At 41.9% G+C, this 16,869-nt stretch overlaps 1 protein-coding gene across 1 annotated transcript in view; it reads left to right on the top strand.

Moving 5' to 3' along the window:
- The window catches only part of ARMC2 (armadillo repeat containing 2), a 188,257-nt gene that overhangs the window by 107,342 nt on the left and 64,046 nt on the right, over nucleotides 1-16,869 (top strand). Inside the window, exons 7-8 of the mRNA XM_060167399.1 lie at nucleotides 10,111-10,187; nucleotides 14,540-14,638. Coding sequence (XP_060023382.1) covers nucleotides 10,111-10,187; nucleotides 14,540-14,638 — 176 coding nt within the window. The remainder of the gene's footprint in view (nucleotides 1-10,110; nucleotides 10,188-14,539; nucleotides 14,639-16,869) is intronic.

The following is a 16,869-nucleotide window of genomic DNA, read 5'->3' as shown; positions in this document are numbered from 1 at the left end:
GAAATGTGATTTTTAGGAGGAAAGCCCAACAGCATTCAATTGTGGAGAGTCAAGAACTCTTTGTTGGGGGACCAGAGTCTGTGGATTTAGGATTGGTTCTCTCTCAGCCACTTGATTCAGCTGTGTGTTCTTTGACAAGTCTCTGAACACTTTCAGGGAGTCAGTTTTCTAATCTATAAAGTGGAAAAAACTGTGCTCCTTCACTTCCATCTCTTCCCAGCCCTCACTATAGGCTGTGGAATGATAGCTGTTGGTTTAGAGGTGGGTACATGATCCAAGCCAGACCAATTGAATCCTTCCCTGGGACTTTTGCCAAAGCCTTTGGGGAAAGTGCTCTTTCTCCAAGTTCACAAGCTGTAAAGATGATGTTGACTTGGAGCCAACAGTGGCTATTTCTTTGCCTTGTGGAGGGTGAGTCTGTCTGGGAAGTGATGTAGAAACAAACAGAGCCGAGGAATGGAGACAGTGACTGAGTTCAAGGATGACATATAAACCCCTAGATCCAGCCGTGCCTGAGGCCACCACATCCGCACTGCAGACTGCTCTGTTTCATGAGCCAATATGTTCCTTTTTCTTTCTTTCTCTCTTACACTCTTCTTCCTTCCTTCCTTTTTCTTTTCTTTCCTTTTTTATCTTTCTTTCTTCTTTCCTTTATTGATTTATTTTGACAGGAACAGCTTATGGTACTTAAGATTAGGTTTATGTCACTTGGAATATTGCAACCAAAAGAGTCTAGTTAACCTACTAGACTTTGTGAAATATAGATGAGGACGGGGGGGTAATTTGAGAGCAGACACCTCCTCAGACTCCAGCAAGAAACAAATTTCACTAAAAGCGAGTCTCTTAGTTAAGAAAGGTGTATCCAGTAGTCTTTAATGAAAGAAATGACAGGAGAAGTGGGGAAGCCACAGTAGAGGCCCCCTTCAAGATCCAGAGTGTGGGGAATTCCCTGGTGGTCCAGTGGTTAGGGCTCCGTGTTTTCATTGCTGAGGGCCCAGGTTCAATCCCTGGTCAGGGAACTAAGATCCCCTAAGCTGTGCGGCACGGCCAAAAAAAAAGAAAAAGATCCAGAGTGTGAAGTGACACAGGGGGAATGGAGCTGAGGGTGACATGCTCTCCTCGTTTCCTGTGATCCAGTCAGTTGGTGTGTGTGTTTATGGGGGAGGGAGTTTGATAGATTAGAACCCAAGGAACCTAGCCTGTAAAGGGGCTTTTCTGTGAGTCATGAAACCTGGTACATACAAACCAAGGGAACACACACTGCAGGTCAAGAAAAATAACAAGACCTGGTGGATGGATGTTCAGGAAAACTAAAGTTGAAGCTACTGAGCACCCCAGTTCTCTCCCTCCATGGACCATTTTCATTCTTCAACAAATACATGGCTCTGTTTCAAGTATAAGTAATGTTAGCACAAGAGTTAACATGGAACTTGAGTATGGGCTTTGTAAGGAACGTAACAAAAGACAGATGAAGGAAATGGATCGCAAAAGGAACTACCCTCCAAGAATAAGGAGAGTTAAAACAATTGTCCATAGTGTCAAAGAAATTACAGATAATGTTGTTACCCTCTTTTTAAAAAAAGAGGAAAAAAGCTCTTTGTTGGGTTATAAGAATTCAAATTAGAGATTTTAAGCCCACATAAAGAATGCAAACATGCTCACAGTTCTCAAAAAAGAATGAAAGAAAAATGTATAAACATGGAGAGAAAAGCCACATTAGAAATTAAAAGTGAGAATAAAAGCAGCTGAAAATGCAGTCAGACATGGTGGATAAGCTAGAGGAAATCATACATGAAGAAGTGAATAAGAAAATAGAAAAATGATCAGAGAGATTGAGATAGGTGTGGAAGGAACGGCACTTGCATCCCTGAAGAGGAAAGGCATCCTCATCCTCCCCCTCCCCGTCCTCCATCTTACTTTGACTAAGTGCTAGGCACTCTTCCAAGTGATTTACGTGTATTAACTCATTTAATATTCACAACAACCCATTAAGAATGGCAGAGAGAATGAAAAGAAAAATATCAACATAATAGAAGACAACTTTCTGAAATAAAGATTTGAATTTGAAGCTCAAATGGACACATCACGTCCCAACAAAATTTGATACGGAGTCATCCACACTAAGACGTCTCCAGTAGTGCTCAGCACCGGAATACTACCCAGTACGTAGTACACACTCCATTAGTAATTGTTGATTGGGTGGGTAAATGCGAGAAGGTATCCTATGGCCATCAGGCTGGACAAGCAAGTCACACAGAAGGAAAAAAAGGCAGGCTGCCTCTGGCTCTGTTAGAGCTCCTCTCAGTGCCACAAGACAGTGGAGTAAGGCTTAGGAAGTCCTAAGTACAAGAAGGATAACCCAAGCATTATATTGCCAGCCAAGTTCCTTCAGCAAAAAGGCAACAGACATTTTCAAATGCAAATGGATTTGGGGACTGTGGTACTCATGCGCTTTCTAGAAAACTTTTTGACAACAAAATGGTGAGTCAAAATTCAGAACTAAAATGGAGAAGCTATGGTAAAAGCATTCATGGTGAGTACTGACTTTGTTTTCATACTGAATTAAAGGTAAACAACTCAGGGGCTTCCCTGGTGGCGCAGTGGTTGAGAGTCCACCTGCCGATTCAGGGGACATGGGTTCGTGCCCCAGTCTGGGAAGATCCCACATGCCGTGGAGCGGCTGGGCCCGTGAGCCATGGCCGCTGAGCCTGCGCGTCCGGAGCCTGTGCTCCACAACAGGAGAGGCCACAGCAGTGAGAGGCCCGCATACCGCAAAACAAAACAAAACAAAACAAAAACGTAAACAACTCTGAAAACGATGGTTACGGAACAGAAACCTTGACAGTGTAATATTAGCATAAAGAACCAAAACTGGTACTTGGGAGGAAGTGTGAGTACTAATCGCTTCACTTCATAGTAGGGAATAGATTTGTCAGTAGCTACAGTCTGAAATTGAAATATATAGTTAAAAAAGAGTGATTTCAGCCTGCTAATGTTTTTCATTCTTTTCTTAACTTTAGAGAGATCTTTTAGAAACTAATGTCTCTTGTGAAGACCCATTCATCTGAAGTTCTACAATTCCTTCAGTTTCACCTCAATTTCTGTTTCTCTGTCATATTCAAGTAAAATTTATACCTCATACTTTTTAATTACAATGACATGTATGGTATGATCCCATTTATATGTATCTTTTATCTGCCCTTCCCTCCAAGTCATCCTTCTGTTCTTTCATTCTTTTATCTTTTCATCTGAATATATGCAAAATATGTCTGGAAGGATGTTTGCCACACATTAACGATATTTATTTCTGGGTGGTGGGATCTTAGATGGTTTTCTAAATCTTCTTTGTACTTCTTATATTGCCTGGCCTTAAAAAATAATAAATATATCATTTTTTCAAAAATAATGAAGCCATTATTCTTTTAAGAAATTAAGTAAATGTGGCTGAGAAACTTTGCATTCGGAAAAGACAGTCATTGATCAAAATGACTTTGTAGAATCCCACCTTATTTGACAGCTTCCATTCGATAAGAATTTGTTGATAAGCAAAGCCCTGCACTAGCGGGGTTGGGAGATACACAAATGGACCCTGTCCATGAGAACCTTACCAGCATGTCAGGCTCTGAGGCTCAAGTGCGGTCCCTAGACCAGCAGCATCCGTATCACGTGGGAGCTTGTTAGAAAAGCAGGATCTCACGCTCCACCCCAGACCTGCTGAATTAGAATCTGCATTTTTATAAGGTATCCAAGTGATTTGAATTCACACAAAGTTTTAGAAGCACTGTTCAATGATTGACTCTAATACTGGAGGAATGAAAGGAGAATTGAAAGAAAGCGCCTTGGGAGTTTAGAGATGAGAGCACCTAACTCTGACTTAAAGATCAGGGAAGGTTTCCTGGGGTCTGTGGAGTCTGGGATGCCCCTTGAGGCTGGTTTTCAATAGTGGTGGGGCTCTGTGTTCTTTGCTAAAGGAGCAGCATAAGCAGAGGGGGGATTTGACTTGGCGGCAGGTTCAAAGAAAGGCAGATGGCCCAGTGTAGCGGAAGCGTGGGTCCTAAGGCTGTAGACTACGTGGAGTGCTGAGGGGTTCTCAGGAGAGTGACGCTGGCAGCCGCGTGAAGGACGATTGGAGACGGGAGAGCAGTAGCAGTTCTGGTGGGAGATGGTGATGTGTGAGCTGGAGCAGCCCACTAGGACATTGGGATGGAGAGCAGATTGTGGAAACCGGTGTGTAATCATTTCCACAATAACGCCACGGAAGAGGGTAGTGCCAGCAACTCTCCCCTGTGCTGAAGTACCCGTAGCTGCCGCGGTGAAAAGTTACAGCGCTCTTCACATGAGGCGCCTTGAAACTGGAGCTGTGAAGGTGAAGGGGAGCGTGAAACTGTGGGCTTTTACTCTAAGCTAAGGGAATTTAAGCCTAACTAAGTTAAGCTAATGTGGTTAGCTACAAAGCAGTGTCTAATCAAGTTTCTGCATATAGAACTTGAGTAATAACCAGTTAGTGATCATTGACAAAGGTACAAGAATATATGCATAATCTTTAAAAATGTATATTTTAAATCTTGGACCACCAACCCAAGGCTGTGGTTACCTTTGAGGACTTTATCAAAATTTTGATCTTAGGACCATTCCTTTAAAATCATGTTCTTTAATTTCACTGTGTTTCTATTTAACCATTTAAGTAGAATTCTATTTTAGTGTTAGTTATTAAGACAGTACTAATGTCTAGAAACTGTGTATCTGGTGTTTCAGGCTGTGAAGACATGATAAAGGGACCACCACCTTTTGGTGGTGGTACTCTTAAATTGCAGTAAAAAAAAATCAAAGGGACTACAAAGCAGGGGCCAGCAAACTAAGGTCCATGGGCCAAATCCAGCCTATTACCTGTTTTTATAAATAAAGTTTTATTGGAACACAGCCACGCCCATTCATTGACCTACTGTCCCTGGCTGCTTTCACACTATAGCCACAGAACTGAGTAGTTGTGACAGAGACTGAGTGACTGCAGAGCCTAAGATATTTACTACCTGACTGGAATCTATACAACTTGAGTCTAATTCTAAAAATGAAGTGTCATCTTCTTAGGGCAAGGAAAATGTTAGCTCAAATTTCCTAAATTTCTTTTTATCATATATATCCTTTAAATTTTCCTTTTCCATTTTTTTACATGTAATTTTTTCCCAAATGGAAATAAATTTATTATATATTTTTTCTTAATTCCAAATCCCACCGTTTAGTCTGCTTCTTAATATCTTTTTAGCTATTGCTCCAGAGAAGGAGTCAACAAACTATAGCCCTGGAGCAAGATCTGGCCAGCCATCTGGTTTTTTGTTTGTTTGTTTGTTTTACAGCCCTTAAGCTGAGAATTTTTTTCTGCATTTTAAAATCATTACATTTTAAATGGTTACAAAAGTACCTACATTAATAGCCTCTGTTTTGCCACTTGGCCCACAAAGTGTAAAATATATACTGTCTGGCTCTTTAAGAAAAAGTTGCTGACCCCTGACTAAAGAACCTCAGTCATAATAATTGGAAGAACTGTCTGAATTATAGCAAAATCTGAATTTTGGAATACTTTTAAAGAAATATACTTTTCTTTCTTTGGAGTGTAAATGATCCAGAAGTAGATGTTGCCCATGTGACTGATGCGTGTATGGGCAGTAGTAACTCAGTCAGTGTGTGACGTTGCCTTGGCTACAGAGCTTGGTTCTGGTTGTTCAGAGTGAAAGATGGGACTCTTGTTAATGATTGGGAAGAGAGGACCTTGTTTTTGCTCTGAAACGTGGGCTACAGCAGAGAGACCTGGGAGTGCCATACCCACTATGCTTTCCTCAGGACTCCAACCTGATTACAGATGGAACCAGAGGAAGGGCAGAGCTAAGAGAATTGCAGAAAGATGGAGCCAGTGCCCTGATCACACCACACCTAAAACCCACCCCTAGTGCTTGACTTTTGGGTTACATGAGCCAGTAAATTCCATTTACTGTTTAAGTCAGTTAGAATCAGGTTTCCATTATTTGTAGATGAAGATATCCTAACGAAATGGCTTTAAGAAGGATTTCACAAAACAGCTTTAAAGAATATTTTCTGGAATTGTTTTATTCTTGGTACATCAAAAGATATTCCAAAAAAATTTAATTATGGTCTTTAACAGCATGGAACAGAAAGCTGAGAAGAAGAACAATTATACTGGATGTTTGAATCAAGATCTAGAAATATTTAATAGGCAAGAAACCCTTTGCCAAGTATAACACTGAAATTTAATAAGAAGGAGTCCAACATAGATGAGGGAAATCTGCCTTTAGCTGCATATGGAAGAAAAGACGAGAATTGACCAACACTGTGATGTGACCACCAAAACCGCTCACGCAGTTCTGGGCTGCATCATTTAGAAGCTCTCCTCAGGCCATATCTTTAGCTCGGTGCTGGGTTCCAGACAAACGGACACTCACTCTGAGTAACTGAACAGGCTGACGAAGAGATTTGATGAGGAACAGTTGAAGGAACTGGAGTTTGTTATTGACAACAGTGGTGACAGCCATGATAATAGTAAACACTTGCTGAGTATTTACTGTGTGCCTGGAACTGTGCTAAGCGATTCCACATCACGTCGTTTAATCCTCACAACAGCCTTACGTTGAGGGGCACTGTTATTTACCACCCCCTCATCTGCAGATAAGGAAACCAAAGCTCAGGTTAAAAACTTAACCCAAGGTCACACATCTAAGAAGTGGCGGAACCATAGGATTTAAGCCGTAGGAGATGAACTTAAGTGGTGACCACGACATATTTAAATATTTGAAGGATGGTCAAGAGGAAGAAGTATAAAGATTTGTTTCATTAGTAGAGCCACGATCAATGGGTAGAATTTACAGTGAGACAGTTCTTCTTTGAGTACAAGGGCATCTAGTCTTGAGCAGAGAGGGAATTTCTTTTCTGGATGCCTCTCTCCCCACTTCATGCTTTCTGTGGGTCCTGAGCTGCACTGCTCCACAGAAACCCTTTTAGGCTTACCCTCTCCAGACCGGACGGTTCTTCCTCCGTCCTCATCTTCCTGGACCTGTCAATCACGCTCACTTTCTCAACATGCTGGACTGCACCAGAGCATGTTTTCTCTGTCTTCTCGCTTTGAACTCCTTTTTCTATTTCTGTCCTTTACTTGTGACTATCTGAGACAAGGCCGTGTCCTGAGCTTCTGGTCTTTGAGCCACTCTTCTGATAACTCTAGTCCCAGTGTACTGCTTTGACTTTTAACGGAGCTCCTTTCCTGATCTCCACATCTCCTTTGCTGATGCTCCGTTTTTCATCAGAAACTCAACATGGCAAAACAGAGATCTGCTTTACCCCTCAAACTGTGCTGCTCTCTAACCTCCCCATTTCTGTTATGGCAACCCTGCTGTCCTGTTCCTCCAGGTCTGCCTTTTCATCTTTCTTCTGCCTGAAATCATCCACTGAATCCTATCGACTTTTCATTTATAGGGTCTCTTGAATTTGTTCCTGCTTCTCCAGTCCCACTATCACCTTCAAAGAATTAATCCTTGTTACCTCCCTCCAAGTCTCCTAAATACTTTTGTCATCACAGAACTCCAAATCTCACCATTTCCTCGTATAAGAACCTAGGACAGATCCTTATTGCCCATCTAATTGGGCCCATTGATTCAACACAGAGTTTCAGACAGCTGTTCCTGATACCTGCCAGCAGAAACCTATTCCTAAGTTGCTGGCCCTGTGCAGTTACCCCCCTTACGCTACCCACCAGGCTTCTCATGCTCCTCTTTACCTTCACTCATGCTACTCCCCCCACTGAGAGCAGTGTTGTCATTTGTCGGTTTGACTTTTATGCTTTTAAGTCCCACCCTGTGGTCCACTTCTCCCTCTCAGTAATCACTTCCTCCTCAGCATCCCTCTAGTCCTTGTAACCTACTGAATTTCACGTTCTAGTATTTGATTAGAGAATCCATTAGAATTTTCCATAAAAAAAACACAACTTCCTTAGTTCCTCAAAGTAGATTTTAAACTTCTGGGCAATGTCTTATACATTCTTTATCACAGTAACACCCAGCACTGGGCTGCTCAGACAGGTGCTTGTTGACTCGGAACAGAAGAGAGAAAGAATATTGACAATTTATTAAGTTCTTCAAACGTACCAGTCACTGTGCTAAGTAGAGACATTGCCCTCATTTTAAGAAAAGGAAAACAAGGCCAAGAGGTTAAGTAACTTACCAAGGCCACATGGCTGACAATACTTGTACCCAGGATTTGACCCCAGGTAGTTTAGGTCCAGAGCCTGCACACTCAACCACTTTACCATGATGATCACACAGAGGATTAGTGGGTGCCAACCCTGTGCACTTCTTGAGAACCAGTAAGACCCAGCACTGTCAAGGTTTGGTATTTGATAAGAAGGACCCTTCTTAACCGCCCCTCCAAATGGGGACACACAACTGTGGTATTTACGGAGGCAGCCTCATCACGGCCATGTCCTCAGGGAGGATGGATCAGGGACTTGCATTAGATGCCATGTCCTCAGGGAGGATGGGTCAGAGACTTGCATTAGATGCCATGTCCTCAGGGAGGATGGATCAGGGACTTGCATTAGATGCAAACTATCCTGCTTGATTTCAGTAGCTGTTTAGGACCATAATGAAAAGAAAGGCTTGTCTCTGTGGTCCTCAGACTTTATTTCTAGAATTGAAGTCTGGGAACTTCCTTGGCCTTACACCCTGCCAAACTTCTGGTATTCTGCCTTTTCATAGTGTTGACTTTATTTATTTCTGTCTTCTTTGAGATCTCCATTTGCATCTCTACTCTGAGAGTGTTGACAGGAAGGATCCCATCCCCATTTCTTTCTTGGATTGGCCAGAACATTTTGCTACCAGATCTATGATTTTACTGTATATAAAAATAAAGCAATTGTTTCAGAGTATTAAATAATTAGACCCTTTTGGGGAGAGTAACTCGATCTTTTCTCTATTGTACGATAAAAGGAAGTGTTAAATCAGGTGTTTTTTAAAAAAGGAAATGTTTATGGAAAAAACGATATCTGGAGAAACGAATCCTTGGGGCAGTAGTCAAGGCCAAGGGCCAAGACACAGCACTGAACATTTGCTGCGGATCTCACTACTCAGGAAGCAGGAGCAGTGGGCAGCCACAGATGTTCATGGGTGACCCTGGCCACATGAGTGTGCATTCTTTATGATTTTTGCGGCAAATATTATATTTGATGGCGAAAATGAAATTTTTGTTGTAAAACTTGCGCTATTATTCTCTAAGTAGTTTTTTTTTTTACCTTGGAATTTTGTACAGATATTTAAAAGTAAGTGTTTTAAGTATCAGCTCTAGCTAAAGAGAAGTTATGTCCTTCATAGACCATCTCTACATTGTATATAAGCTTCAAAACAAAACACCCAGGCATATAATCCTGCTGTTGGCCAGCCACCAAATTTTCATTTGAAACACAAAATATTTGTCATCTGGGGACTGCTTGAATTTACCTTTGATTTTTTATCATGTCAAATATTTCTTTAAAAAAATTTTTTTAGAGAATATTAATTAATTTTAAAATTATAAAATGGAGACAGGAGACTTAGTGATTTGGTGGGAAGAGCAGTGAATTGGAAAAATGAGACGTGGGTTCCAGATCTGACCCTGCCGTGTGATCCTCGCCACATCTGACCAATTTGGGAACAGTCTTCTTGCCTGGAGCACGTGTGTACCAGAGTGTGAGAGAAAGAGGTGTTTTCCAGCCCCTAAACACTACTAGGCTTTTGTGATTCAAGCATACCAGAGTTCTTTCTTACTGCAACAGTGACCTCTTGTGGTGTAGATCCTTAATCAGTTTTTTTGATTTGCAAAATAAACTTTGGATTTATTTTGTTGTTGTTTCTAGTAGCTGTATTTCATATTGTAAAGCAAATCTGACTTGTCTTTAAAAGATAAATCTCAGTTGAAAATCAGAGGTTGCTTGAAATGAGGTATGGAGTACCAAACTCCATTTCTGGTTTCTTTAGAAATTATATTTAGCCAACTCTTGACTCTTGACACTTACAAAAAGAGAACTGCTTTGGCTTTTGTGCTGAGTGTTGTGTGTATTCCTCTTCCTCCCAGGGACCAGGGGAAGAGGCGTTCAGGGGCCTCCTTATGCTCCCGAAGCTCAGACCGGAGCAGGCTAGACACCAAAACAGGTGAGGCTCCCTTGTTCTTAGAGGTCCCCAGCACTCCTTCATCTTATCCTCAGAATCTCCATCTGTAGGATAATCGTTTGCACTAAAGAGGTCTGATGTTGGCTCACTCTTTGAAAATTCCAGGAACTTAGTCCAGCTTGGTCACATGTCAGCATTTATTTTGATAAATTTTTCTTATTTTCACAACAGTCTTAGCACTCTTACCATTACCCAGCTCTAATGCCTCAAGCATCTGTAGATTACAATCTTAATGACTGCACAGAAATTATTTTGCAAAAGCACTTGGGAGGTTGCAAAACTTGACATCCACATTGTTCTTAAGTTCAATACTTGAGTCAAAATCATGGCTCCCTTAAATGAAACTATATTAACTATGTGAAATCAGCCCTTTGCAACTTAAACTGTTTGAGAAAGTATATAACAATATAAATCACAGGCTAGAAATGCTACAGAGTGTATTCATACAATGGAACATAGCAGTTAGAAAAATGAACCAGAGCACATTTATAATAGTGAATGAAATGACTACAAACATAACATTACATGAAAAAATTAAGTTGGAAAAACAATGACATGTGTTGTTTATGGTTACAGATCTATGTGGTAAACATGTAAAGTCAAGCATGATAAAAATAATCATTGAATTTAGAGTGGTGGTAACCCCTGGGGAGGGGAATGGATGGGGTAGGCACACAGAGAGCCTTAACAATATCTGTAATGTTTATTTCTTTGAAATAAGGAGGAGAATGAAAATACAGTTAGCATTTGACCAAACTATTTGTGGGTACACAGGTGTTTGTTACATTCTTCATACTTTTTTTGGTGCACGTGATCTTTTATGAAACCAAATTAATATTCAGTTCAAAAATATTTTATTACCTTCAGAACTAATTTCTTATCAATCAAATGACTTTTGTGACCAGTGGGAATTTCTGTAGTACTCAGGAAAATCTTAGATAGACTGATTTCCTCATCAGCATTGTTGCTAAGCATCTTACGTGTACATGCTAAAAACAGCAGCCAATAAACATTGTGTCAAGTTTTTGTGTCCAGAACTCAAAGCTGCGGTTAAGAGCTATAACAACTGAGACAGCAAAATCTTCAAAAACATGCTGAAATTTCTGCTTGACTTACCCAATTTCCTGTTGAATCATAATTTTTATATTTAGCAAACTGTGAACCTAGATGAAAGTGCTTTCTAAATGGGTTGTTGCCCAGGACTGAGACAAACTGTATTTATTTGTCATCTGTGGATCTTAAAAAGTAGTCACATGACTCTAGGCTTCAGTTTCTAGGGTAGAAGCTGGGTTAGTGTATAAAATGGGAGTTTTGTGGAGAGCAGAGTTGGAGGAGGTGTGGGAGGTGAAAGGCCATAGCCGGACACCACTGCTTGCACAGGGGTTCCTGGGAGAGGGTTGAAAGCAGACTTACACCACAGTGTCTGGCAAACTGCTGTTCTGAGAAGAAACAAGTCTCAGAAACATTCAGAAGGGCCTGCGAGGGCCTTTCCTTTCCAAAGGCTAAATAAACTGCTCTGTGATTTCTGGCTCACCCCTGTAATTCAGCTCTTCCTGGGGTGAACATGTTATCAGTTTTGTTTGTCCTGACAAACGGTTTGATAATCGTGGTTTCTCATAGAGCGGTCCTGCTAAAGAGCATGTCGCATAGCAGGTGAAAAGGCTGCTGTGAACTGATTGGACTTGAGGTCTGTTTTTCTAATAAATTTAAGTGTGTCATAAATAGTTGTCTATTATATTTTTTGCCTGGCTTATTATCTCCTGGCTTTCCCCTTGCCTTGATATATGTTGAATTTATTCGCATACTTTGGACTTTGACTGTGTCTGATACCTGGGAATATGAGCCACTATGGCTTTTTCATATTGCTTGAATAGTCATGTTTACTTTTAGGATCTATAACCATGATTTATCAATGGGAGGGAAGATTCATAAAAGTAATAATCCAAAAGATGGAGATGGTGGTCTGCAATCCTTTTCCTGCAATTCTGAAACCCCAAAAGCTCTGAAAGTTGAAATACTGCACAAACTCACTTAGTGGCAATGCCTGACCCGCCCTGATGGGAGGCCAGTTATAGTCTTTGTTTCTTTAGTGTGAGTATTCCCATGTTTTGCTGCAGGGTGCTGCCTCAGGAGACCCCGCTGGTGGTGGTATGTCATGCAGTGTGGGCACCATATTGCCTTACTCAAATTCAAAATTTTCTGAATCCCCAACCGCGTCTGGTCCCAAAGGTTTTGGCTAAGGGATTGTGAACTGATATGGACTGGTTTTGTCCTAAAGACAATTCAACTGTGTGTTTTGGTGAATTCTTCCTTTGGGGTTGGGCAGATTCTATGCAGCCTTGCTATTAAAACCATTGACAGCACCTACATTGTTTAATAACAGCTTTGTTGACATCCTTTCTATCTGCTTTGGCTGCTCAAATGCTCTTCATGCCCAGTGTGCATCGGCCCCTCTTGATATTAGGAAGGTTTGATAAAAGCAAGCCTGGACTCACAGCAGCTGGGGGCGGCCGTTTCCAGCATGGAGTGTCAGGGAAAGGCCTGTACCCTGGGCGGGAGAGCTGTCCAGGTTCTCCTGGGTGATATCACCACTGCTTGGAAAATTTAATATGTGTTGTGTATTTTTTTCTCAAGAGTAATACAAGTACATGAGAGGTTTGGGAAAATACAGGAGCACATAAAAGAAGATAATAACCTGTAATCCCATTACTTGGAGATGCTCACTGTTACCCCATTTTACAGAGGGAAAGTGAAGCAACTTGCCCAGAGTCAGCTAGTAGGTGACAGAGCTAGGAGTCAAACCCAGACAGTGACTCTAGAACCAGTGCTCTTAGCAGGCTTCCCTGGTCAGCTTGTCTTGGTTTTGAGTTAAAACATCCTAAAAATATATAAGCCACACACCCTTTCACTACTCTGTCTCTCTCTGCAGAACCTTCTGATTGCCCCTATGATTTCTAACTCTCCGTGTGACATTTTTAGGGTCCAGGCACCCACTGCGGGGGCACTTAATTGGTACCAGGTCTGCTCTAAGCAGGCACGGACTCCCTGAACCAGTATAGGTTGGGTGCCAGGTGAGGGCCTTAGGGGGTGGCCTTCAGAGAAGGAAGGCTGAGGATTTTGTCTGTAGCACTGCTGCTTAGTGCCCGGCACAGCGGTGCCCCCTCTGGCTAGACTGTCAGTGTTTTAGACCTGGAGATCTTGCCTGTATGAAATGTAATCATGATTTGCAGTTTCTAATGTGATTTACATTTCTCCCCAAAGTTACCTTCTAGTTTTCCAGTTTGCTTCAGGCAGAATGGCCCTGAAGAGGTCAAGTGCAAGGGCTCTGGAGCTCTATGACCTTGGGCAGGTCACTTAATAACCCTGAGCCCCACTTTCTTCATCTGGAAAATAGTGACAGTTTGGGGACCTCCTCATAGTGTGACAAAAATTAAATACAGGCCTGCTAGATCTAAAGTACACAAGCTGTGGGAGCTATTACTCTTCCACAGCCTGCATCCTCAGGCAGCATCTCTTCTCGGTGATGTGGTGACATCATACAGCCCGATACGCTTCAGACAGTGATGATCTGTTTGTTGGTTTTTTAATCAGGGAAGTGAAATCCATATTGATTGAGTGTTACTAGATGCTAGGCACTGGGCTCAGAGCTTTGCCTATATCATGTCTTTGAATTCTCATAACCCTGAAGGCAAATATTTTAATCTCTGTTTTGCTGATGAGGCTCAGAAAGGATAAGAAACCAGACCCCTGTCACCCAGTGCATCAGTAATGGAGTTGGGATTTGAAATGAGATCTGCCAGCACCCAGAGCTCGGGCTTCCCACTGCCCCACACAGAGCCACAGGCGTGAACAGCACTGGCCTCACAATAACGTGGACATTTTATTTTCTATAGGAAGGATAGCCCCTGCAGGCCTCCCTTTCAGAAAATTTTTTATTAAACATTTTCAAAATCCTTATTCTTTTCATATCAGTAGTTTTCTATTTATTTTATATTACAGAGGGATATGTCTAAGTAAACAAACAAACAAAAAAACAACTCCAAACTCTTTGCCACACTGATAATAATTTCAACATTTACGAAGCTGAAGACTTTATGCAGTATCCCAGAGTTTAAAGTTCTGATTTCTTTACATTATCTTATCTGAGTTTAATTTGGGATGATTTGATTAGAAGAAATGTAGTTCTAATTAGAATTAGTTGGGCTTGGGGGGCAAAGCGTAATGTAATTTTAGAGTTTGTTAATTATACGGATGGATAACACAGTCTCATGGCGGTGCTCCAGTTATAACTCCTTTTTCATGGCTCTTTCTCCTCTTCTGGGTTTCTATTGCAGACTCAAAACTCGACTTGCAAGAAAAAGATACAGAAATAGAAGTAGGTGAAGTCTTTTGGAATACAAGGATCGTACCGATTTTGCGTGAATTAGAAAAAGGTAAAAAAGAAAAAAGTTGTTTTACATTAAAAATATCTGCACTTATTTATATGTTCCTCATTGCCCTGATATTTTCAGCACACTTTGACTATCATTTCTGTGAACATGTTCAAAAACAAATGAAGTCATCTATTTTATTTACCCAGTAATGTATGTATTAGATGTTATCAATACATGTAAACTTAATTTTCAATGAGTAAAATTATACTTTAAATGCAGCAAAAGAACCTACTTCTGAAATTCCCTTTGGAATATAAATTATCACCTCCTCTTCCCAAGGAAATGCCAGTTTGAACACTGTAGAGTGTCAGTTCATGAAAAACGGTGAAAAATTAAAACATTTCAGGCCTCTGAAACCCTGACTAAGTCTCATAGACTGGCATCCTTGGCAGGTGTGCCTGTGGTTTTCTAGATCCAAACATATACAGTCGGCCCTCCATGGCTACAGGTTCCACACCCACAGATTCGACCAACTGCAAATGGAATTTTGATCTGTGGTGGTTTGAATTCAAGGATGCAGAACCCGCGGATATGGAGGGCCGACTGCACTATGTCATTTTATACAAGGGACTTGAGCATCCACGGATTTTGGTATATGCAGGGGTCCTAGAACCAATCCCCTGTGGATCCTGAGGGAGGACTGTATGTCCTCTTTCCTAAGGTTGAGCATGCATGTCAGGGAGGCCGCTCAGAACAGGAAGTGGCCTGGGATGTGCCCAACCCTTACACTCTGGAATGCCCCAGCAAGGAAGGCTCACAGCCCATGGGTCTCTGCCAAGGTGACCTATGGAAAGCTAGACCTGTGGAATGCCCACCCCCCATCCCACCTTCTGCCCCCTTGCTGCTCCTCAGGGATTCCACTTCTGAAGTTGAAATGGGCACCTCTGGAGCTGCAGTCCTGGCCCAGGGCCGAGCCCAGTGCCTGGCCCACAGCACACATGAGGCCCTCACTAACAACTGTGGAATGAGTGCTCCTTAGATGAGCCAACAAGCATGGTAGCCACCAGAAGAAGCCCTAGGAGAAGCAGGGTAAATGAGTCCTTCCCACCAACGAACCACGGAAGTTGTGCAAAAGACCTACTTCCTTAAAGGTTCAAATGACCTCACGCCTCCTGGGCTCTCTGATGGTGCTTGGCAGTGTTGCTGGTTAATGTGGGAGCCCTGGATGGGGTTTCTGGTCCTGGTGCTGCTAACGAAGCAGATGGCTGGGAATCACCTGATCTCTGTGCGCAGAGGTGCTCTCACCTGCCAGGTGAGGCATAGCCGAGGCTAGAACATCACCAGAGTCTACTGCAGCTCAAAATCCTGAGAATAAGACCATGATGACTTTGTTCCCCCAGGGTCAATCATTTTCACCCTCATGATAGCCTGATTAACACTGGGTCCTTTATTTTAGGAGATGTGCCTAAAAACTAATGGGAAGAGCAATCAATCTGGGCAAAGGTTAAAGAAAAAAACATACCAGGAGGAGCACAGTGGGGAGGTTAGGGGCAGCACAAAGGCCTGTCTTGGAGAAAGTCTTCAGCTTGAAGGATTTTAAGAGCGTTCTGAGGGCTCTGTCGCCACAGGCACTAACAGAGAAAACTTAGCAGGAGTTTGGGATTTGAAATGTGGATGAATCTCCCTTCTTGGGGGATTATTAAATGCTGAAGGATGACATCTCTTCCATAGACAACTTTAAGAACAGCAAGTGGTGGTAGGACTAGGTTACTTGACCCTTTGAGATCTTTCCTTCCTCCCTTCCTCCTTCCCTCCCTCCCTCCCTTCTTTCTTTCTTTCTTTCTTTGACTTTTTATTTTGACCTAATTTCAGACTTTTAGAAAAGTTGCAAGAATAGTACAAAGAAATCCTGTATGCTCTTCCCCCAGATTCCCCAAATATTAACATTTTACCACATAAGCTTTATCATTCTCTCTCTCCCTGCCCCCCTCTCTCCCTCTTGCTCTCTTTTTCTGTACACACCCCCCCAACACACGCACACATTGTCTTTTCCCCTTTTTTGAACCGTTTGAGAACAAATAGCCATCATGATACCCATATCCCTAAGTACTCCAGCATGTATTTGTAGAAACAAGGGCATTCTGTTACGTATCTGGAAGTTACAAACCGTATTCAGATTTTGCCCGTTATCCTAATGATTTCCTTTATAGAAAGAAAATACAGTTGTTTGTCATGTCTCTTTCGGGATCTTGATGTATTTGAGGAGAAAAGGCCAATTATTTTATAGACTG

Source organism: Lagenorhynchus albirostris, chromosome 12 (assembly GCF_949774975.1).
Source record: "Lagenorhynchus albirostris chromosome 12, mLagAlb1.1, whole genome shotgun sequence".
Lineage (NCBI taxonomy): Eukaryota > Metazoa > Chordata > Mammalia > Artiodactyla > Delphinidae > Lagenorhynchus > Lagenorhynchus albirostris.
Note: the sequence above shows the minus strand (reverse complement) of the source record. Positions and strands in the feature narration are given on the sequence as shown.